The sequence below is a fragment of the Manis pentadactyla genome, chromosome 16 (assembly GCF_030020395.1).
Source record: "Manis pentadactyla isolate mManPen7 chromosome 16, mManPen7.hap1, whole genome shotgun sequence".
Taxonomy (NCBI): Eukaryota; Metazoa; Chordata; class Mammalia; order Pholidota; family Manidae; genus Manis; species Manis pentadactyla.
The window spans coordinates 17,138,476-17,161,905 of NC_080034.1; the positions used below are offsets into that span (position 1 = coordinate 17,138,476).

General features: G+C 34.0%; 1 protein-coding gene across 4 annotated transcripts in view; it reads right to left on the minus strand.

The window, feature by feature from the left end:
- ZNF451 (zinc finger protein 451) overlaps positions 1-23,430 on the minus strand; it is a 106,898-nt gene that overhangs the window by 18,966 nt on the left and 64,502 nt on the right. For 3 of the 4 annotated variants that reach the window (XM_036916292.2, XM_036916291.2, XM_036916290.2), the window contains exons 4-11: positions 22,834-22,959; positions 18,889-19,000; positions 14,973-15,123; positions 13,763-13,889; positions 7,433-7,586; positions 6,809-6,956; positions 1,984-3,584; positions 36-179 (exon numbers count right to left, since the gene is read on the minus strand). In XM_036916292.2, coding sequence (XP_036772187.2) covers positions 36-179; positions 1,984-3,584; positions 6,809-6,956; positions 7,433-7,586; positions 13,763-13,889; positions 14,973-15,123; positions 18,889-19,000; positions 22,834-22,959 — 2,563 coding nt within the window. The remainder of the gene's footprint in view (positions 1-35; positions 180-1,983; positions 3,585-6,808; positions 6,957-7,432; positions 7,587-13,762; positions 13,890-14,972; positions 15,124-18,888; positions 19,001-22,833; positions 22,960-23,430) is intronic. The other variant, XM_036916295.2, reaches the window with a different exon arrangement.

The following is a 23,430-nucleotide window of genomic DNA, read 5'->3' on the forward strand; positions in this document are numbered from 1 at the left end:
GGGGTTATTTCAAATGTCTTTTTTATTAGCCATACCTTGAAAGCCCCAAATAAATGTTCCTTGGTTAAGATGCCCTGGTAGATGACCAAAAAAGCTTGACCAGTTGTCAAAGTCTACAAAGACTATATGAGTCATGGTTCGCAGGTAATCCAAATCTGGAAGCTCAACAACTTCATCATCTGAGAAGAACCATTAACATGAGTTTGATAATTAGCTAAAAAGATTTTAATTTTCCAAGTTTAGATGATATTAGAGAATAAGATCCAAAAATATTAATCTTGCATGTTACTCATTTCTACTTACATCTTTTCATGAAACCCAAACCTGTACATGACATGGTATATTTCTATCAGATAAAGAATACTCTGAATTATTTCAGAAATTTGATTATCTTTTCTAAAATGTATGCCATTGATCCTAAGATTTTCTTTAAAAGTCATTTACAAAAGGAATTTTAAAATATTAATGTACTGAAGAACTAGAAGACCAAGCTTTATAACTAAATAACCAAAAACTTCCACCATCCATCAAAATAAAGTTTCAAGGTTACCTAAGAAATTTTTCCCCACCAGAATTTCATTCTTTCCCCAGTCTAAACTGATTTATTCATAGCCTCTGGCTCTGAGATTAAACACCCTTCAAAAACAAGATAACCTACAACCTTTTTCTATAAAGTGGTGCAGAATAGTACTGACCATAATACATGCCCCTCTTGCTTCTTTCAGGTTCTTTCCTCTTCCACCTCTTATTCTCCATCCCTTTCCCTTTCCTTTATACTTTTCAACCTTAACAAGGCCTTAAAGTTTCAAGTGGTAGCAATGCAAATCTTAAAATTTTTAATTATTTTTAAAATTAATACCTTCTACTCCAACTAATACACTCCCTCAAAGATACTACTGCCATCCCCTCCCTCCCATTTCCAAGCCACTCATCTTAAATTTTTTAAGATTCTCAGTAATTGTGGATTTGGACACTGCAATCTTCTATCAAACACAAAACAAGTTCCCAAAAAGTAACCAGAAGAGCAAAAAAGCACAGGAGAACATAAAACAGTGTGATCACTGTTTTACTGTTTGAAAGAGCTGAATGGGTCTGCAGCATGTCACTCAAGCACTTCTTCCATAAACATGCCATAACTAAAGGTGTTGCTGAGATCTACATATGCTACAGAGCAAGCCCATTAAATTCAATGGTTCATAAAATATTTTATTAGTCCAGATTTTCATATAGCCTCATTGTCTCCACTCTACACTGTATAACTTACCAAGTGCTAATATTTATTTGAAAAGATACAGACTTAAAATTATACTCCAAACAAAAAAAACTGTATTTCTAAACAAAATATTACATTCTCCTAGACTTATTTAATTTTATCATATGGAAGAGGAAAATTGAGTTAAGTACCAACAAGAGGAGGTCCATACTTCAATTTTTGCCCTACTTTCCTTCATCCACTTGTAAGTCTACTTCTAATTGCTATTTTAACTATAAGTAAAAGCTTTGCTTCTAAGAAAATCATAATGAAACATACAAATTCTGAAGTGACCTTTAAGATTTCCCATACTTGAGGATAATACCAAATAAAAACAAAAGAATTACTTGATTTTTCTTTTTAATGAACCTACATCTAAATGATAAAATGTAAATGTTAGTAATGTCCAGGATAACTTTCAAATCTGCCTTTCAGAAAGACTAACAATTTCATCACTCTAAATTCCTCTGCCTTTTGTAATAGAAGAAAATGTTATCTAAAATATACATTATTTAAAGTTAACATACTCTTTGTCCTTTAGAGTGCTAAAACAACTGGTAGAACTATAAACCCCTGAAAAGTGTATGTGCAGTAATTAACTGAGTAATGTATCATTCTACCGTGCTCCTTGCTTCAAATCACTATTACAAGCTGTCACAAAAACAATGGCTGTAATTTTTTTTTTAATCAGTATGTGAAATTTGTGCAGACATTAGAGTCATAAGCCATACCCATATTCGGACAGCTTAGGTCATTCTCGGCTCCCTTCTCCATGTCTGAATTTTTTGGAGAATTTACTGCCTGTTTCAATTTTCTCTCTGTGCGTGAGGCACTGGCAGCAAACTTGTACAGGCTCGTTTCTTCAGATCCAAAAGGTGCCACACTGGGTTTCTGTAAGAAGCAATGATTTCTATGGAAGTGCTGCTGAGCACTCTTGAGATCATGGAATGCTTTGGTGCAGGTCCCACACTTGATTACATACAGTCGCTCCTCCTCCTCCTCACTCTTTTCTTCTCTGTGTACTTGATGGACGTGCGTGTTCATGTCAGCTACATTCTGTGTTGTGGCGGAACACAAACTGCAGCGAAACCACAGTTTACCTTTATCCAGCATGACCTGGAGACATCTACCGTAATCTTGCTTTCTGTTGAATTTACAGGTATAACTTTCACGGCAACCACAGGTTAACAGGTTACTGGTTTCTATTATTGGAAAGTCATTCTCAGTTTTAATTGATTTTTCAGTTTTTTCTGACACAAACACATAATCTATGCTGTGATGTTCCTTGTAATGATTCAAAAAGGCTTCTTCCACATTAAAAATAAGATCACAAAGCCCACAGAAGTACTTAATCTTTACCTTGTTATCATGCTCATCTTGGCAATGTCGGTACAGTGTTTCCACCTTGTGAAAAGTCTTTCTGCAATGGGCACAGCTGTATCTATGAAACTGGTGACTTGCTAAAGACATGCAGTGCTGTTTTACACATTCTTGGGAATCAAACATATCTTCACAAATTCGGCACTGCCATTTACCCCTTGGAGGACTATTTGCTGGGGAAGGATCAACAACAGTAACAGTTGAAGAGGGATTCTTAGCAGTCAGATTACTCACCAACACTGTAGAAGATGATGGCAAGATTTCACCTTCTATCTCATCCGTCTCATAAAAATATCTGTGTCCATTATGAAATTCAGTCACATGTGTCATGATAGTCTCCCTTCTTGATAACTCCTTTTTGCATGTCCGACACCAGAAAAGAAAGTTATTTAAATGTGCTCCTCCATGAATACGGCTCATATGTAAGCGGATGACCCCTGAATCTTCACACACCTTTGCACAGACCACACATTTATAACACATTGTGTTTGCTGAGAAAACATGCTTTTCTACTGCATCTTCACTTGGAAATTGCTGATGGCACTCACAAAACCAGGTTTTAACAACTGGCTTCTCCGTCTGGACACAAACCCAATCTTTTTTATCTTCTAAATTCATCCTTTTTTTTGGAATGATGCCGTAATCCTGTGAGCTAGATTTCTGAATAGACATAGTTCTTTTAAGTGATGAAAATTTTGATTGATCTAGCAGTAGATGCAAGTCAGGAGGTTTTTTCCCTTCACTGCTGTGGCAATAAAGTAAGACTGATTCTTCTATTGAGTTAATGACTCGGACTTTGTGTCCTGAATTCTGCTTGTGATTTCGGGTACTGGTTTCATCCACAAAGATTTGGTTGCAATTTGGACAATAACCTCTTAATATGAATTTCTCTGCAACCTGGGCAATGCTCTTCTCAGCTACAGCTACAGGACCAGCATTTCGACAACGAACTCTAAATTGGATTAAAAAATAAACTCGTAAGTATTTTTTAAATACAGTATCTCTGCTTTTTATTGTAGGAATTATAAACATACAAATAAGTACTAAGATATTTCTCAATAAAGATGGAGATGATATAATAATATTCTATCACCTCAAAATACCTGAGTATTACCTACATTTTGTCTGTTTCTAATCCACATATAAAATGGTAAAACTAGTATTAAAGAATTTTAAAAAATTCAGTCACTCACTTTAGGAAACTAAAAACAGTATCAAATGACTTGATAGAGGACCTTATCAGGCAAGCACATTAACTTCTCTATGGTAATTAAAATGTACAGAGGAATACTATGGTAAGATTCTTGAGTATCTGCTCTTTAAGAACTGATTAATTTTATGTCAGGAAAATACCATGATAGTTGCTTTTAAAGGAAGAACCAGGCTCAATTAAGACCACCCACTATTCCAAAAATTTACTCAAAATAAATCAACTTCTTCAGAGGAAAAGTAAAATGCAACAACTGTGCTTCAACTGTCTTCTCTTCACAATTAAACTCTCAAGAGAACAGATCTGCTACCATTCCATATATTAAATATATATTATAAGTGGGAAATTATACAAAGTATGGCCCCTAAGTATAGTATAATTAAACTGGAAACAAGGAGTGATAATAAAAACCCCTAAATATTTAGAAATTAAATCTCAGAATCTTTAGAGGTTAAACAACACATTTTTAATCCCTGGGTCAAAGTAGAAATCTAAAGGGAAGAGGGAAAATACTGTTAACAGAATGAAAATGAAAACAACCTATCAAACTCTGAGCGATGCAGGAAAAACAATGCTTGGAAAGGAAAAAGAAGGTCCAAAGTCAGTCTAAGCTTCTATCTTAAGCAGCTAGGAAAAGATAAAGCCAAAGTTTTAAAGAGCAGAAATTAACAAACTGAAAAATGGACAAACAAAAGAGAAACAACAGTGAAATCAAATGCTGATTGTTTAGGTGATCAACAAAAATTGGTTTGGTATAATTACAAACATAAAAGGCTGATTTTATTTTTTAATGAAGCTATGAAATAAATTCCTGAACCAAGTATAAGCAAAAGTTTCTCAGGAGAAAGCATATCCATAAGGAAAAAGAATAAATAAATTAAACTTAATAAGATTAAAAGCATCTTGTCACCAAAAGATATGAGTAATAATATGAATATGCAAAGTCTACACTGGGAGAGACTATATTCAGGGTGCATAGATTTGACAAAAGATCTAGATGACATCAAGAATTCCAACTTACTAGTAAAAAGGCAAACAATACAAATTTTTAAAAAGGCAAAAGACCTGAACAGACATTTCACACAAAGATAAATGAATGACCCATCAGCACAAGAAAAAATGCCCAACATCACTGTTCATCAGAAATGCATACTAAAACCACAGAGACATTCAAAAGAATAGCTAAAAGGAAAAAGACTGGCAACACCAAACTTTGGCAAGGATTCAGAGTAACCACAACCCTCATACCTTAATGGTAGGAATGTATACTGGTACAAACACTATGGAAAAATATTTAATAGTTTCTTATAAAATTAAATATACACCTACTTTTTGTCCAAGCAATTTTACTCCCAGATATACATCCAGGAGAAATGAAAACATATGTCCATAAAAACTTATAAGAAAGGTACATAGCAGCTTTATTCAAATAGCAAAAACTGTCAATAATCCAAATGTCCATCAACATGAGAATGAATAAAGAAACTGTTATATTTATACAATAGAATACTATTCAGTGAAAAGGAACAATGTAATAAACATATGAATGAATCTCACAGATATTATGACAAACAAAAGAGTGCATACTATACAATTTCATTTGCATGAAGTTCTAGAGGAGATAAAAACCACTATTAAAGTAGAAAAAAACCATCAGAATAGAGATTACCTAGGGATGAGATTGTGGGAAATGATTAAAAAGGAACCGGATAGAACTTGCATGGAAAGATAATTTATTATGAGAAAAGTGTGGGTTAATGCATTCATCCATTTGTCAAAATCATAAAATCTGTATACTTGAATGAACTTACACTGTATCTCAAAAACAAAGAACTTTCAAAAATAAGGAGAGTAAGGAGCATATATATGTGTAAATTAAACAAGAATGGCAGTGCTGGTTATTATGGAAGTTGGGTGATGGGTAAATGGAGGTCATTATACTATTCTGTTGATTCATAGAGTTGAAATTTTCCATAATAAAAAATTAAGAATAAAAATAAAAGGCAGAACAAGGATTTGAATTCATGAAATTTAAGTCAGTACCAGGACTGCTAACCTAATTATACTGAGTATATCTACAGAGTAATTATACTTTGCTCTCTCAGTTTTACTGAGAAAGTATTTTCACTTAAAGGAGAAAATAACTTCTGTTTCAAGCAAATGCACTCATGTCATTTAGTAGATACAAACTTTAAATGCCTTTTAATAACATAACAGGAAAACAGAGACTTGGAGAAACAGCCATCAAAATGCAAAGTACAGACTTTGGATCATGATTCCAACAAACCAAATGTAAAAAACTTCATGAGGTAATCAGGGAAATCTGACAACTGACTAGGTATTTGATGATAATGAAAAACTTTTAAAGGTGTGCTAATATTAGTTATTTTTTTAAAAACAACAGTCATTATTTATAGATACATACTGAAGTAATTACACATAAAATGATGTAATTTGCTTCAAAATAATAACTTGCAGTGAGTGAGAGAATGAAACACAACTATCATGTGTTGATAACCACCCAACCTGGGCTAAAGGCACCTTGCAGTTCACTGTACTATTCTCACTTTTGTATACTGCTTAATAATTTCCACTGCAAATGCAAGAAAAATCGCACTTGAATATTAAATAAATTTGGCCTTTCATTGAAATTTGACCTTTCACATGTATGTGATACTTTCCAGTCTGTTTGACTTAAAGCCAAGTTTCTATCTTAAACTGTTCTACACACAGCACACACAGAACTTAGAAACATCGTTTTTACATTCACAGCAATATCAATATATCCACTTTTTTCACACCTCTAACTTCTCTCATGCTGAATTTGGCTAATTTCCAGGCAAATGCACACTCTCATTCTAAAAGGAGAGAAACATGGAATAGAAAAGTATTCTTTGAATCCTTCCACTGGTGAAGAGCTTATCAGGCAGGATTCCCTTACAGCCCAAGACTAGACCTGTACAAACCTGAAATGGGCCGTGAGCTCCATGTGGGAACGCAGTGTCTGGTGACAGGCCACACACTTAACTTGAAATGGAACATCTTTGCACAAAGAGATCAAAACTTTCTTTGCAAAAGATGGAAATGATACTGGATGTGCTATTCCATTGTCATCTGAAATACAAAACAAACTACAACTTGCAAAGATTTGTTGAGAGTGACCCAACCTTCCTCCCCTTTGCCTTTCTCTACATCAAGTTATTTACATGATAAAAATCTACAGGAGGTAATTTTCTAGCCTTAAGTGCAAAGGACAATGAACACATACTCCAACTAAAATTTGAACCTTAAATTTAGAGAAACAACTGAATTCCCAGATATTATGGATATAAAAAAACCATAACCCTAAATAAATGTTTTCTTCCCAAGTTACTGTTTATTTCTCAAAGTAAGTAAACCTTACTCTTAGGTACAAATAAGTATTAAGAATCATTTTTGAAAAATAAAAATTGAGATAAAAACCTTTCGCTTTCATGTTTCTCAAGTTACTATGAAGAAAAGTTACCTCAAGAATTATCTGAGAAGTTATGGTAAATCAGCAAAGATTAAAGTAGTTTAGTAATTTTCAGCAGAAGAGAGTATTAACATACCACCCAGTTTAAAACTCTGATGGAAATGATTCTTTCCAGACATATGCTTCAAACACTCATCCTTGCTGCTAAAAAGAAGGAAGCAATTTGGACACGCAAAACACTGAATAATCTGAGGAAGAAGGTTGTTTTTATGTCCATCATCTGAAGCTTCCTAAAATATAAGGCAAAGCTGTATTATAAACAACTAAAATCAATATTCAATTTCTTAAAATCATCTTAAAATTTTCTTATTTACTATTTATTTGGAATACTCTGCATCAGTTTTTAATAAGAAAACTTTTCTTCTCTGAGTGTGAACTATGGAATTTTCTATTGTAAATAAAATTCCATGTGAAATTTTACATTTTCTCCTTAAAAACAAATTATGACCATCATTCTATAACAGTAAATACACAAATGTACTTGCTTTCTGTAATTTTCCTTTTTATATATACATTCATAAGCAATATTATATAAGTGCATAAATGTTTCTATATCACATATACTTTGCTTTGCTTAATCTATTCTGCAACATAACCTATGCTTTGTTCCATAAATTCCTCCATACTTAATCATCTACAAAAAAGTAAACAAACGGTGCTGCCATCATTTTATCAAACACTGTCATCTTACAGACTCTTCTACCTCTTGGTTTTCTTTTTCTATAATATGTAATGGAAATACCTAAAAATCAACTGGTATAGACCTAATGCATTCTTCTTAATGGCTGTAAATTCCATGGTGTGGATTTACCAAGATTTAGTTAAGTATTCATTTCCAGATTTTTTTTTATGACTATAAACAATGATGTAAACATCATTGAATATATACCCTTATTTACAGGTGCTTCTCTCTCATTATCAGGAATGACTATTGGGTTAAGAGGCTTATTATTTCACTATTAATATGTATGACTGCTTTTCAAGAAGGCTCTATCAATTGACATATTCCCTAGCACTAAGTGAGCCTGGCACAACAGCTACTGTAAATCTTTTTTTGATTTGTGCAGCCTGACAGACATTGTGATACTCAATGCTACTTTAATTTGCATTTCCTATCCACGAGTGAGTTCCAGCATTTATTCATACAACTCTGGGGTCATTCCTTTAACCTCATGTTTCAACTATTTTTTGTTTTCCCCCCTTCTAGTCAACTTGTATCTGTTCTTCATTGCTGAAGCTTTGTCTCATCTTCCATTTTGCAAATATTTTTCAAATATCTGTGTATTAATTTTGTATATGGTCACTTAGATTTTGATAGTCAAACAGGTATGTTCTTCTAGCATCTAAATTTTCCAAACTTATGAGTATCCTCTATTCTCAATTAGAAATATTCTTTAAGTATATATTTATATGTGTATGTATATGTATGTGTGCTTGTATAAAAACATAATTTAACTTAATGGTCTTTAGAGTAATAGCCTTAAAGGTGGTGTCTTCCTAAATTTACCATCATTAACACTAGGGATATCAGAATAGTCTTTGTGGTGCTTATGAGATGCAACAGGAGAAGGGATAGGAAATTCGCATTTATATTTAGCACACATCAAGCACCACACTAGGGTTCAAAACATGCTTTTCCACTTAATCCTTAGAATAACCCCATGAAGTACTATTTCCATTATGTACAAATAAGAAAACTGAAATTTAAATAAATCAACAAAATTACCTCCCACCAAGTTGTACCCCACAGGAGATAAAGCTACCCATCAAACTCATCTTTGGTAATAAATTCTATACTCTTCCCAATACTCCCCACCCCATTTTAATTTGGTAAGTACCACATAGAAGCTAACACCCAGGAAGATATTTTGCATTCCAATTAGAAGGTGTAAGGAAGAGCACTAAAAACATTTACTGACCACCAATTTACACAAATAACCCCTACTTGAAGAACTCTAAACTACAAAAATTGTTTAGTTCAATTGTGAGTTATAAATGGATTCAATATAAAGTTTAACTTGTTTGCTCAATAGAACAAAAATGTGATTACACATAAAATACCTTCTACAAATTGGGTGAGGAATAGGAAATGGGATGTCTGGAAAGTCAAAGCACTGAATACCTTTTTACCATTATATTTCTGGTTACATTAAGATAAAACACACCATAGAAAGCTGTATATTAAAAAAAAAAAGAACTACAGTAAGATATCACTTTATATCCACCAGGATGGCTGTTTTAAAAGACATAAAGGTGTTGGCAGGTGATGTGGAGAACTTGGAACCCACAAACGTTGCCGGTGGGAAAGTAAAATGGTATAGTGTACTGGATAACAATCTGGCAGTTATTTAAAATATTAAACAAAATTACCATATGACCCAACAATTTAACTTTTTACAGAAGTGAAAACGTATGTCCAAAGACTTGATATTTGTTTCTATCAACATTCACAGTAACAAAAAAGTAGAAAAAAATTCAAGTGTCCATCAACTGATGAACTGATAAAAGTGACATATATATCCATACAATGGAATTACTTGGCAACAAAAAGGAATGAAGTACAGATACAAGCTACAGCATGGATGAATCTAGAAAACATTGTGGTAAGTGAAGGAACGTTGTCACAAAAGGTCACTTATTATAGGATTCTACTGCCAGGCACACCTCATTTTACTGCACTTGCTTTACTGTGCTTTGAAGATAGTGCATTTCTGACAAACTGAAGGTCTGTGGGCAGCCCTGCACCAAGCAAGTCTATCAGCCTCAGTTTTCCAGTAGTACAGAAGAATTTGCTCACTTCCTGTCTCATATCAGAATGTGTCAGATTTTAGTAATTTGGTATTTCAAACTTTCTCATTCTAACTATATCTGTTATGGTAATCAGTCACTTCGAATCACTGAAAGCTCAGAAACAAACTTAGGTGCACTGGGAAGCCAAAAATTTCAGCTGACTGCTTTATTGCAACATTCTCTTTATTGCAATGGTCTGGAACCAAACCTGCAATACTCAAAGGTTGCCTGTATATGAAATTCCCAGAAAAGGCAAAAACCATAGAGAAAGAAAGTTTACTGCCTGCCTGGAACCAGGAAGTACAGGCTAGCAATGGGGGAAAATCACCTGGGATAACAGAATGGCCCTAGAACAGAATGAAAAAGAATGGTAGCACCTGCTGACCCACAGGTGACACTGAGACACACCAGGGCTCACAATATGTTGTCCTCCTCCTCCTCCTTCTCCAAAAAAGGCAAAAAACAGGAAGCTATTTGGTGATATACCCATTAGATGGCTTTAATGTAAAAAAAACTCTAAACACTTGCTCTTCAAGGTATGACCCAAAGACCTGCAGCACTGACATCATCTAGAAGCTTGTTAGAAATCCTGACTCAAAGGCCCCACCTTAGATCTACTGAGTAAGAACCTGCATTTTGACAAGATTCCCAAGTGATTCATGCACACATAAAGTTTGAGAAGCACTAGTCTAGACAGAAGAAACTGGATGGGAACAGGGAGGGAAGCAAGGCAAACAATGCAAACTGTGGATAATTTCAATGTTTCACTGAAGAATGCCATCTTCACAAAATAGAAACCATGGGTACACATTCTTCTAGCAACCTCTGCTGGCTGATTTAAGATAGCAATTACAACCTCATGCATACTAGTTTCCTTTTCCTTGCGACAGACACTCCAAACAATAATAAGGAGCATTTACGACAGCTGTTAAGTCAGGCCCTAAGTGTTCTATATAGTATTATATTTCTTCTCAACAATCTTGTGTGTAAGTATAGAATTTGCATTTTATCAACAAAAAACTTGGCTCACAGCTGTCCTGTAACTTGCTGAGAACACCTCCTGAAAGTGCCAGTGGAATCCAAGTCTGCCTGACAACAAAGCCTTCGTGCTATTGTGCCAAAATGCCTCCCAGAGGACTGCTAACCATCACAAAAGGCAGAGCACAACAGCACTGAAAGCAACGATTTCCAGGAAAACAAAGGAACAAAGCCATGAATTTGGAAAAGCACAAATGAGAGTACAGCTGACCCTTGAACAACATAGGTTTGAACAGCACATATCCAATTTTATGCGTATTATTTTCAATAAATGTACTAGAAAACTATTGGAGATTTGTGACAATTTGAAAAAACTCTCAAATCGACCAGATAAGGGATAAAGCATTATTTTCATCATGTCACTGTTCCATAATAGCAACCTCTTGCCAATATCAAGTTTAAAATCTTGTGACTTTATAATCAAGTTATTATTTGCTCTGGAAGTCCCCAGGACCATCCCCAGACTCCACGTTTGCTAGGACTCAACAGGCCTCCGCATATGACTGTACTTCATTCAGGCTGTGATGATAGTGAAAGGACACAAAGCGAAACCAGCAAGGGGAAAAGGCACACGAGGTGAAGTCCAGAAGAAAACAGGTGTAAGTTTCTAAGGCTCCTTCTCCCTTAGAGCCACACAGGGATACACTCAAATTCCTTCAAAAATGAATTGTGATAACCATGTGAACTTTTGTCTATTAGGGAAGTTTATTACACATTTACTGCCCACCATTTTTACTGGGGGCTGCTCACATTGCCTAATACCTACCAAAATTCCACACTCCTGTAAGGAAAGTAGGTGTTCAGCATAAACCACACTGTTAACACCAACAGTTAGCTACAGTGAGCTACTCACGTCAGAGATTGGTAGGAGCCCTCCAAAACCCAAAAAAACAGCCAAGAGCCAACCTTGCAAGCAAGCCTTTCTTGAGGATGGCAGTGTCGGGCCTGCTATGCTAACTCTTTTCTGCACACTACCCCATATTCACTGTTCTGTTTAGGCTCTTCAAACTTTCCTAGAATTCCATCACGTTCACCTCCCACCTATCCAAATCCAGTCCTTGGAGACCTCTTCTCTTCCATAGTGCTTCCTCAATTTCTCCTGATACTTCTCTCCTGATTCTCTTAATTCCTATTTTACTTTACGATGTGATTAAAGCTTATTCATTCTAGAATACAAGATCCCTGTGTTAAGAACTATAGCTGATTTCTCTTATACTACAGCAACTAGTCAGTGTTGAACAAGATACAGGCTCCCCAAAACTAAGGACTGAGTGTATAACAAAATCTGCTTCAAGATACACATCTATTCTGGGAATGCACTCTATTATTAGAGCAGAGGATAAGAAAACTGTAGAACTCAACTAGATATATTTGAGAGTACGAGCTTTAATTCTCTGCCATGAACCTATCTATACACAACCCAACGTACTACCAATGTTACTTTTCAAGTAGTATAGGTCTAGATATGAGCAAATTCTGAAGACACAATTTAAAGAGAAACACTATTGCTCTCTGGACATTACCATTTTACTATTTCAAAACCTGACATTCATCAATACACAACCTAAATACATCCTACAATACATCAAAGATGAATCTGCTTAAAGGTTTTTAACTATCAGGATATTTAATGTGGTATTGTTTATAACAGAAAAATTTAAACAAGCAATACTCCTAATAGGAAACTAAATGAAACTATAATATATACATACAGTAGAATGCTATTCATTTATTCAAAATGTATGTACTGATTCAAAAAATATTTAAGCATTTTTTGTACAACACATTGCTTTACTATAAAACAATTTAGATATTTTATCCTATGTAAAAAATTCATATATTGAAATATCAGAAACATATAAGAGCAAAACCTTTGTTAGTATTTTTAAATTTCCCACAGTGAACTTTATCACACAATTAACATTTTACAATGTTAATAAGTCATTAAAGATATCAAATATCAAAGCTGGTAATCTAATATCATTACAGAGTTCTCTGATTTATAAATTTGCACATACCATGAGTTAACTCATGTCCCTTGAAATATGACATATAAGAAGAGTTCCTTCATCTTCCTATGGTGACAGACAGTAGTTACACCAGTGGGGGTGAGGATTTAATAACATGGGTAACTGTGGAACCACTGTATTGTACACTTGAAACCAACATAAGATGGTATATCAATGACACTTTAATAAAAAAAAAGAGTTACTTAAGACAGCCTTTTAGATCTGTTTCTTAGTATTAGCATTAATAGAAGAACTGTTGTTTACTATGTGGTTCCAACAATTCAACAGGCAGTAAAGGCAGTGGACTTAAGTATAAGGTGGTAGTTCTCATCATGAACATCCTGAACAAGGTAAGTTAATTTTACAGAGCAACTCCATGAAAGTTGGCTTTCAGTTATCAAGTTTACCTGCCCACAAAAATTTCATGTTCTAAATAATTTTACTTTCCACAGACAACCACAATTTTGATTTTACGAGTATCACTGGTGAGTACAAGTTTAGATGCAGCAAGAAAACATCTATATCCAACTCTCTAGAAAAAGAATACCTATCTTAAGACATGTTCTTACCTTAGCAAAAAGGTGATCCCTATATTGTTGTTGAGTAACAAAATTTTTGTAACATACTACACAAGCAAAGGAATTCATGGAAGGTCCATGTAGTGTAATTGCTGGATCACATGGAGAGTGATCAAATCTACTTGGCAAAAGAGAAGGAATGTCAGAAAAGCCCACATTCTAGGGTCAGAACCATATTTGCTTCATTTGTTAAGCAAAACACACACGTACACACACACATTTGGTATTTTACACTTTTTTATTGAAATATTAAATAATTTTTATATCCAAAAAATATGGAGTTGCTCTCATATGCTAGGCAATCCCTTCAAACAGTGACCAATAAGCTAGCTCAAAATTTCATAAAAAGCACTCAAGATCCAATACGATGGATGTAAGCATGTTTTATCTAACTGTACACTTCCAGTTTGAAAATTACATAGCCATTTTCTTTTCCTTCTTGCCTTATTTACCATAAAACTCACAAATAATTTTAAATGAACCAATGGAATAATAACCTCATGTCAAGATTTCTGGCACACATCTGTTTCCTAAAAACAGCTTTTAATACTTTTAAATGCCTCCCCCTTATTTGTAGAACGCTGAAGCTCCCTCCAGAAGCCTCTGTAAAAGCCCCAAACTCTCAATTCCCATCTTTAAACTATTAGGAGGAGAGACTGTGAAGGTAAGAATGTTTAATGCCTTTAATACTGTCTTCCCTCCATACTGACTTTCTCAAGGTCTACAATTCAAAAAAATCCAGTAAATTAATAACACGATTTCATAAATAGAATATTTACTGTTAATTTTTTTTACATTTGGTTTACTTTTAGCATTCATTTTGTAATTCAATTTTAGCTTTTTTAGGCTAGGCCAACTATCTGTAAGTGCTTTGTGTCTCTTGAAATTTGCATTTATGGGCTCGATTTCTCTAAAACTGTTCAACTGTATATCAATGCAAAAAGGCTGTACAGAATTGTATGAGACATTTAAGGAATACATACATACTTAAAGGCGACATGCCTTTAAAGATAGGATATCACTAGAAAAATTTCAAGCCTCCTAGGAAGCCTAAGAAATGTAAATTAGAAATAATTATAACAATTTGAGTTTGGAATATTGAGTTATAATCACAATGGCAGAAGTACATCATGCTTTCATTTTACAAAATCACTTTGTAACTCATTTGATCATCAGCATCCACTAAGAATATCATACTTACCTTTTCAAATGTCCTAAGAGAAGGTGTCCATTATCAAATTCCTTGTTACAGTGCATTATGGGACATGAGATTGGTTTCCCAGACACCCACGCTTGGCCTCCTCTTCGGAATGAACTTTTTGTTCCAGAATTCATTGTACCTGTTTTGACTCCTGCATTATTAGAATATAAATTATTAAGTGTCTATTTCAGATACTTGCCCTTTGGACTGGTAATCAAAATTATGACATGAATGTAATAAAAATTACAGTATGGCATCAAGTGGGTGATTTTAACTGTAATTGTTTATAAGCTTCTTGCAACAGATATAATAATCGAAAAATAAATAGTTATTTGGGACAAGGAAAGCTGTCAACATCTCTAAGTAACATTCTCTTGAGGGAAAAAAAAATTGTTTCCTAAATTCAAGAGCCAAGAAGTGTCAAAGATCAAATACCTTAGAAAATCAGCTGCTCTACAGAACCCCTACCTCCCCCCTTCTTTTCCTTACATAAGTTGGCACACATCTTCTAATTTTTATTTTTTCTTTTAACTATCTTAAACACATTTTAAGGTTTAGCTATATTACAGAGGACCTGGGTTCTATGAAAATTATGTTGAACAATGTAACTAGGAGGGCAGGGAGGAGTGGAGAGGATAGGGAGGCAAGGAGGATAAGAGAGCTACTTTCTGAGGAATCCAGCCACTGGATAGCAAGTAATGCAGTTGTCAGCAACATATTTACAGAACATGGAGCACAGATTTACTTATCTCTCTCCTTTCTATTTGTCCTGTTATGTCCCTTCCCTTTTTCTCCTTTCAAAGCCAACTAGTAAGTAGTTTGCCCATCATTACCTTCTCTTAATTAATCCCCTTTCATCTGGTCTGTACTTCATCCCTTGTCTTATTTTATAATCTTGGTCTTACAGTCACACAACTCTTATAGACTTAATACCACTGACTAAATTTTGTTCCCAAGGAGACTACTAATACATGATATGCAATGGAAAATTTAGAGTTATGTTATATAAACAAAGAACTGTAAAACTGCCAGGAGGATTCTGATATACCAATAGCTTTTTACTGATTCTCTTTTATTATTATTTCTTATGGATTGTTTCAGTCAAATGCCTTTAATATTTCATATAACAGAAAACTGAGTATTTACCTTCATGGTAGTTTCTACAAAGCCCCTAATCATTTAACTGGAACAGAATATTATTCATGTAACATCACCTAGTTTTAAGATATCCAAGTAGTTATATATGCTTAAGGTTTCAACAGCTTTTCTGTTATTTCAGTCCTTATGGGGGAATGCCTTTATTAAAAACTGCCAAAATGATTACAAGTGTTCTGCCAATAAACAATGAACAGCATAGCATTTATTATATTTTAATTTTAAAGAAGCATTAAACGACAACACACCTCTTCAAATTTTTTAGTACATTCAGAATTACGACAATTTTTATTTATTGTCCATCCACATTCCAATGTCACCCATTAAGACTTTTACTTAGCCAAAGAGAGGCTTTGGGTAAAAATAAAACTGAAGAAAACAATCAACTGAACAAAAATAAGCTTTACCCATGGAAAGGCAAAATACAGAGAAAATTAAACAGTTCTTTTCCTTAAATTGTACGGAGTGCTATTTTTCAGTTACTAAGTACTTAAGTGTATGCAAACTAGTCAAACTGAAAAGGTCTATAAAACATGGATTTCCAAGGTTAGAGTAATTATAAATAAAGTATTTAAACAACTTCTAATCAAAGAATTGATAGCTGGATGCTTTGGAATAGGTTGAACAAGGCCCTTAATGTTACTATGTAGAATCTCACTTTTTATAATTAAAGAGAATAATGACTCATTTCTGTTTTCCCCAGTTACATCCTCTTCAAAGACCTTAGCACTCTTTAAAGCCCATTTATGGAATAGCACCATACCAAACATGGCTCAATGCAGCAGTTTCTAGCAATAAAAAAAACTTCAATTCTGTGTGGCAGGTACCAAGCAAAAAGATGAAACAATCATACAAAAAGAGCATAACTGAAGACCTTAACTCCAATCTCAAAGCTTATCAGCCACCAATGAACCAGGTACAACCTGAAGATAAATAAAATACCAAGTCTTGCCAAGAATCATAAAGATACAGCCAAATGCTCACTAATGTTCATTTGTTTCCACCTGGCCCACTCAAAGAAAAACGTAAACAGATGCTCATGAATTCAAATTGAATTCACACAAGGTGAAGGCCAGAGATTAGGCCTAATAGGGCATATTACGAGTCCTTATATTACGAGTCCTTATAACCATTTCTAGACAAGACTTGAAAGTGTTAGATTCATATGAAAAATGATTTAGAAGAGATCTTGTAGCTCATAAAGCATTGTAGTTCTAGCCCATTTTCCTATCAAAATCACTGAGGAATCTTCTCAAACCTACAGATGCCCTAGAATTATCTCTGGAGGTGAGGCCCAGGCATGTATTTAAAAGTTCCCAGGTAAAACCACTGAGCTAGTCATTAACTTCTACTGAGAATGAGTGCATATTAAGAGGGACTTTTTTTAAGTAACTGAAGCCTTAAGAGAACATCTCAAGAGGCAAAACAATTTATAGAGTAGTTTCTAAGTATCTTTTGCTAAAGTAGGATATCAATCATTTTGTTTAGCTGAATGACAGTCACATTTGAAACCCCAGTTTTAAGCTCCCTTTCTGTGTTCATATGTACACGTTTATAGCTCACTTTGGTATAATATTCAACATGTACTGAGCATCTCTGTGCTGAGCATTCTTTTTAGGCACTGATACTAAAAAGGATTAAAAATCCTTGGTCTCTTCCCCACTGAGCATACAGTCTGACAGAACGGACAGACATGAAAACATATCAATCCAACATAAAAGGGTAAAGACTACATTGGATAAATGAATACAGCATTGTGGGATCAAAGAAGACTCATCAACCAAACTTAAACAGAATAAATAAACCTAGCAACCTCTAGTACTGAGTATTACCTGTGGGTATTATTAATTTCACAGGCAAGTAACAAGAAAAAAAAGGAAAAGGTATTTAAAAGGAAGATGGGATGAGGTGGGAGACTGCCAGACACAAACAGAGGTAGGAAGGAAACAGAGTTTCAGGGAGTGACCCAGTGTCAAAATATCTACAAGTTATGGAAATTATTTTATAAGCAGTAATTTGATTCTATTCAAAGAAAAGCCCTCTGAAAACTAAACTTAGAACAAGACAAGGTTCAAAATTGAGCACTGTATGCCCAACTATTTCAAATGATCTTTTGCAACTAAACCTTCTGCTGGATTAAATACATAGCTAAGGTTTCTGTGGCTATCGCAAGCCTTTAAGAACTGTCTTTCAAAAGAGACGCTAGAAAAATTTCCATGGTAGGAATGGTCTACTAGCTCTTAAAAATTCCACCAAATTATCTGGCGTGGCGGGGGGAATGTTCCACAGTGACACTTCCAGGAGTCTCAGTTCTGTAGTTAGGGACAGAGAAGCTACTCAGTGCTTCAGATAAGCCTCCCATGTAGGCACTTCCTTAGAAAATATCTACATAGGCTGCATTGACAAAATAATAAGTAAACACTAATCCGTTAGATTTCAGCTTCATTACCATCTTATAGAAGGCTTTCCTGACCTCAAATAACCTATTATAGACCCCCATAGGTACATGCACTATTTCATGCAACACATGAATAAATGAACTACATCTAATGAGCTAAAAGATTATTTATTTACTCATACTCAAAATATGCTTCCACCAAAATAGGAAGATAATTAGTAAAGTAGGACATTATTAAGTATCACTGAAACTAAATTCAACAATTTATATAGTTACTAGCAACTGAATAAAACAGACATAATGCCTTAAGGTTTTAGGGAAGCTCAGTAACTTTGGTGTTCCACTTCTATCTCTAAAGAATACCTGGCATTTTTAGCCACTGGTCCACACACAGTCTTGCTGCTTCTGTATCAGAATGTCCTTGAATAAATTCCAATTCTTGTAACCCATGAGCATGCTGAAAATCGACTTTTTCCTACAGATATTAAGAAAAAATCAATTAACCTATGATTACTAACCTGGTTTCCTAGAGAATAGATTGTGACACAACAGTAACCAAAAATATACTGTTAATCCTATAGATAATAAAGAAAATAAAGACTGTGCACAGAAATATTTAAAGACTTTAACAGTACAAAGCATCTAGTTTAGTGGTTGGCACTGGCCCTGCCTGTTTTTGTAAATAAAGTTTTATTGGAACATAGCCATGCCCATTTGTTCTTTATTTCTTTTTCTTATAGAGCTAAGTCAACACAAAGGTTCATGCTCTAAGATGATTCCAATGTTATCTATATTTGCACAAAGTTTGCTATGACCTACATCTCCAACAAGAGGTGCTGCTGAAGTAAATTACAGTATATACATTTCATCAGTTGTTAGAAACATTACCAAATTTTCCAGTGAAGTAGGAATATACTTTTGAATTCAAGTAGGTCACCAAATAGTATTACACAAAGAAGACCAAATATAAACAAAGATGAATTTCAAGTTATATGTAATTATGTCAGCAGAGGTGGAAAAGAGGGTGAAAATAAATATATTAAATGTCAATGTCTGTTAATTGAAATATAATCTTTTTCATTTTTAAACTTTTATACATTTTTTCAAATTTTCCATATGTAGTCTGAAGTACACAGAAGCTTATTCAGTATCTCAGTGAATAATATTAATAAGAGCATTAATATTTAATATGTGCCAATATAAAAGCATTTATTGCCACCTACATCACAGGTTGGCAAACTTTTTCCATAAAAGGCTAGATAGTAAACATTTTAGGCTATGCAGCCTATATATAATCTCTACTGCAACTACTCCACTTGCCACTGTAGCATCCAAGCAGCCATAGATAATATGTAAACAAGTGGGTGTGGCTATTTTCCTATAAAACTTTATTTAGAAAAATAGGCAGCAGGCCAGTGCCAATCACTAAACTAGATGCTTTGGACTGTTAAAGTCTCTAAATACTTCTAATCAATTTACCTATAATCTATGTGCACACTCTTTAATCATGTTTTGTCTAACAATTATTAACCACTTACCATGTGCCAAGAAGTGTTCTAAAAGCATTTTAGACTTAATTCTCAGAGTAACTGTATTAGACAGGTACAATATTGTTCCCATTTTATGTACTGAGATACAAAAAAGGTCAAATAAATTGCCCAAGGATAAATAACAATGCCAGGACTTAACTCTCACAGTGTGACTATAGAAAGAATGTACTTAACCAGTATGCCATACTGTGTCTCAAAAAGGCCATGTTCTTAAAAAGAAATCACAAAGTTGCAAACACTGAATTTGTAAGATATAGGCCAGAATAATGAATAGCCTACTTAGGATCTTCTATCAGGAAGGTTAAGTAAAGGGGCAGAATGATTCAAGATTTTAATCTGAAAAAAATTTTCTCAACAATGTTCAAAGTATGGCCACAGAATACTGTTTTTCAAAGATATTAACATGTACTACATACTTTTAAAAAATTCTCTGTAATCAAATTATGTATAGAAACACTGGTTTTAATACAAAGTTCAAAAGGTTCCTTTAGTGAAGGACTTCCCAAGCCTTAAAGTGCTAATGTGTGTGTGATTTTCCATACAGAGTATGCAGTATACAACTTAATAAATCACCAAATACTTTATCTTTTCAATGTGTGTCTTACAGGGTCAGTGTTCTGAATAACATGCTATGGGCAACAAAACTAGTTTATCCAAAGAAAGCAGTATGACAAGCTTCTGGTAGACTATAAAGACATTTTCTTATGTACAGAATAAAACCATTTCTCAAAGTTCGTTGCAAACACCTATCACAATAAAAATTCCTATATATAATTGAGATTAAATACTACTATATGCCAACTAATAGCTTACTTATTTTAAACAAATGTCAATAATTTTAAAAAGAGACTTTTTAAAAAAGATTTTAGCATTTCTTACAATGTAATTTGAATTCTGTGCCTATACATGGTTGGTCAATGTACGCTCAAAAAAACATTTGTTGGCTTAATTTAGCCATCTTTTTCTCTTGTCAGAAAGCTATGTCCACAAACTTTAGGGTTATATCCTTTCTTGCAAGTCATCTTAACTCCAGCAATATCAATAAGCAAAGCCTGAGGCTGGTCAACTAGTCAGCTCAGCAAATAATCGCTCACAGTGATTTGTCCAGTGAAGATTTTAATGAATTTTCTTTTTTTTTTCTGACTGTGTTAAAACAGACAATTTAATAGTGAGACACCAACAATTCACAAAGGCCTAGAATAACTGGAGACATTTTCTATTATCTCTATTTTTGGTTATCTGTCATCCACTGGAATTCTTCAAGAATCCTTCCTTTCCAGGTGGTTTGTTTTGTTTTTGTTTTCTGTCACCTAGTTTTAAAAAAACAAGTTATCCATAACAGGAACCAAATTAAGAAAACAAAAAACACAAACAGATAGCAAGCAATGAGCTAAAGCATCTGTGTGAGGCAATTTCTCCCTTAGAAAAGGATGAAATCTAGATAAATTTATTCTTCACGGATAGGTAAGAATTTTGAAATTTCAAAAAACTATTCAGTTGTAAGATAAAGCCTTTAATACAATGAATGAACATTTACAGGGATAGAAGCTGACATTGTCCTTGAGAAAAACCCTGTCATAGTGACTATAAGATCATGAACTCATCACAAAAGCTTATTTACTATCTACGTGGGAACACTGCCTGGGAAAAGAAGGGAAAGAGTGGAAAAGCAGGAAAGCTTGCAAACCACTCCTCTCTCAAAGAGATTTTCCCAATGATCCATTAACGCTACACTTAACACAGTTTGGGGAAAGACTCTTCCCTAAAAGTAAATAGTGTTTCTGCCAGGAAAGAAATTACTATTTTTTTTTTTTTTAGTATCTCTGTGTGCTCTAAACGTACAATTAGAACAGTATGCTCTAATTTAATTGGTATTACATCATAAAGTTAAAATCCCCAAAACAAACCTACTTCTAACTTAAAGCCTAATTTATTCTATATCAGATTAGGAGATGCTAAAACAGAGGCTACAGAAATATATAAATTCCTTTATAATAACCAATTAAACATGGAATCAAAACCATAGGCATTAAAATTCTAAAATCATCGCACTGTTCTTTTACAGACTGAAGCCCAACGTCTATAAAAGCCAAGTGGCCTGCTGCAATCAAAACGGCCACTGGCAGAGCCATGATTTCAATTTCCATTTTTAAACTCTTAGTATGAAGCTTTTTTCTATTCAACTCATTAACATTCTACTAATAGACATTTGTCTGTATTGAAGGATTTATTTAAAGTAATTTCATTTGGGGCCTTCTAAAGCAAGTCAAGGAAAAGATTTATATTATGTGAGATTCTAAGTTAGGCTTCATTTTCCACATAGCAGCTCTTCTACAACCCTGACTCAAATTTCTTCCTCTTAGTAACAGATTTAATCTGAAGAGACAGACTGTAGAAAGTGGTCTGGTTCTATTCAGTAGAAAATAACCTTTCAACAGCTTATACTACAAAAGTCCTGATAAACTCTTTCATTCTTGTGATAAAGTAACCAGAAACCCTTAATTGCTCATCTGCTCTGAGAGTCCCCATGATTTCTAATCCCCAAAAATAAAGTCCACCCAATAATTTTTTTTCTTTCCTTTATACACATGATCAGAATCCAACAAACTAAACAAGAAATGTAAAAAGCTATCATGAATTACTCCTAAGTCCATGCTGAACTTGGATTCAATTATGTATTTTTATTTTGAATTTTTCTTTACAGCTTCATTATAAAAAGTACTATTCTGGTATAACACCAATTAAAGTAACTACATACCCTGAATGCTCTGTTCTTCTCTTCTTTCTGCTGTTTCTCCACTTCGACATGGTGGGCTAGCCGAGCCAAAGTCAGAGCAACTTTGTCCTTCTGATGGTCGATATAGTCTTTACGCTGAACATTATGCTGTAATTGAAAAAATGGTTTTCATCCCTTTAACCAAGAAAATTAGTTATATAAACACTTACCAAACAGTTACTATACCAAAAAATCATTTACTTTTAGCATAATCAAATCTCTCAGAACCTGTCTTATTTATTTTATATTTTATGTGGTATTTTGTAGATTGGCCAATCATCCAACTGCATTTTTGGTTTTCAAAATATTGTATAAACTACCTGCTAAGACATTAATCATTTTTATTTATAATCATCTGGCTATTAAAAAGTTTGGCAAACAGAAGATTGGAGACTGACGAAAATTAGGCTTGGGGTGGATTAATGATTGTGCATTGAGCATTGACTCCCCTATACAGAATTTTATTGTCGTTAACAACCATTTGATCAATAAATATGAGAGATGCCCTCACAAAAAAAAAAAAAAAGGACAGACTTCCAATGGTAAAATAAATAAGTAACCGGGATGTAATGTATAGCA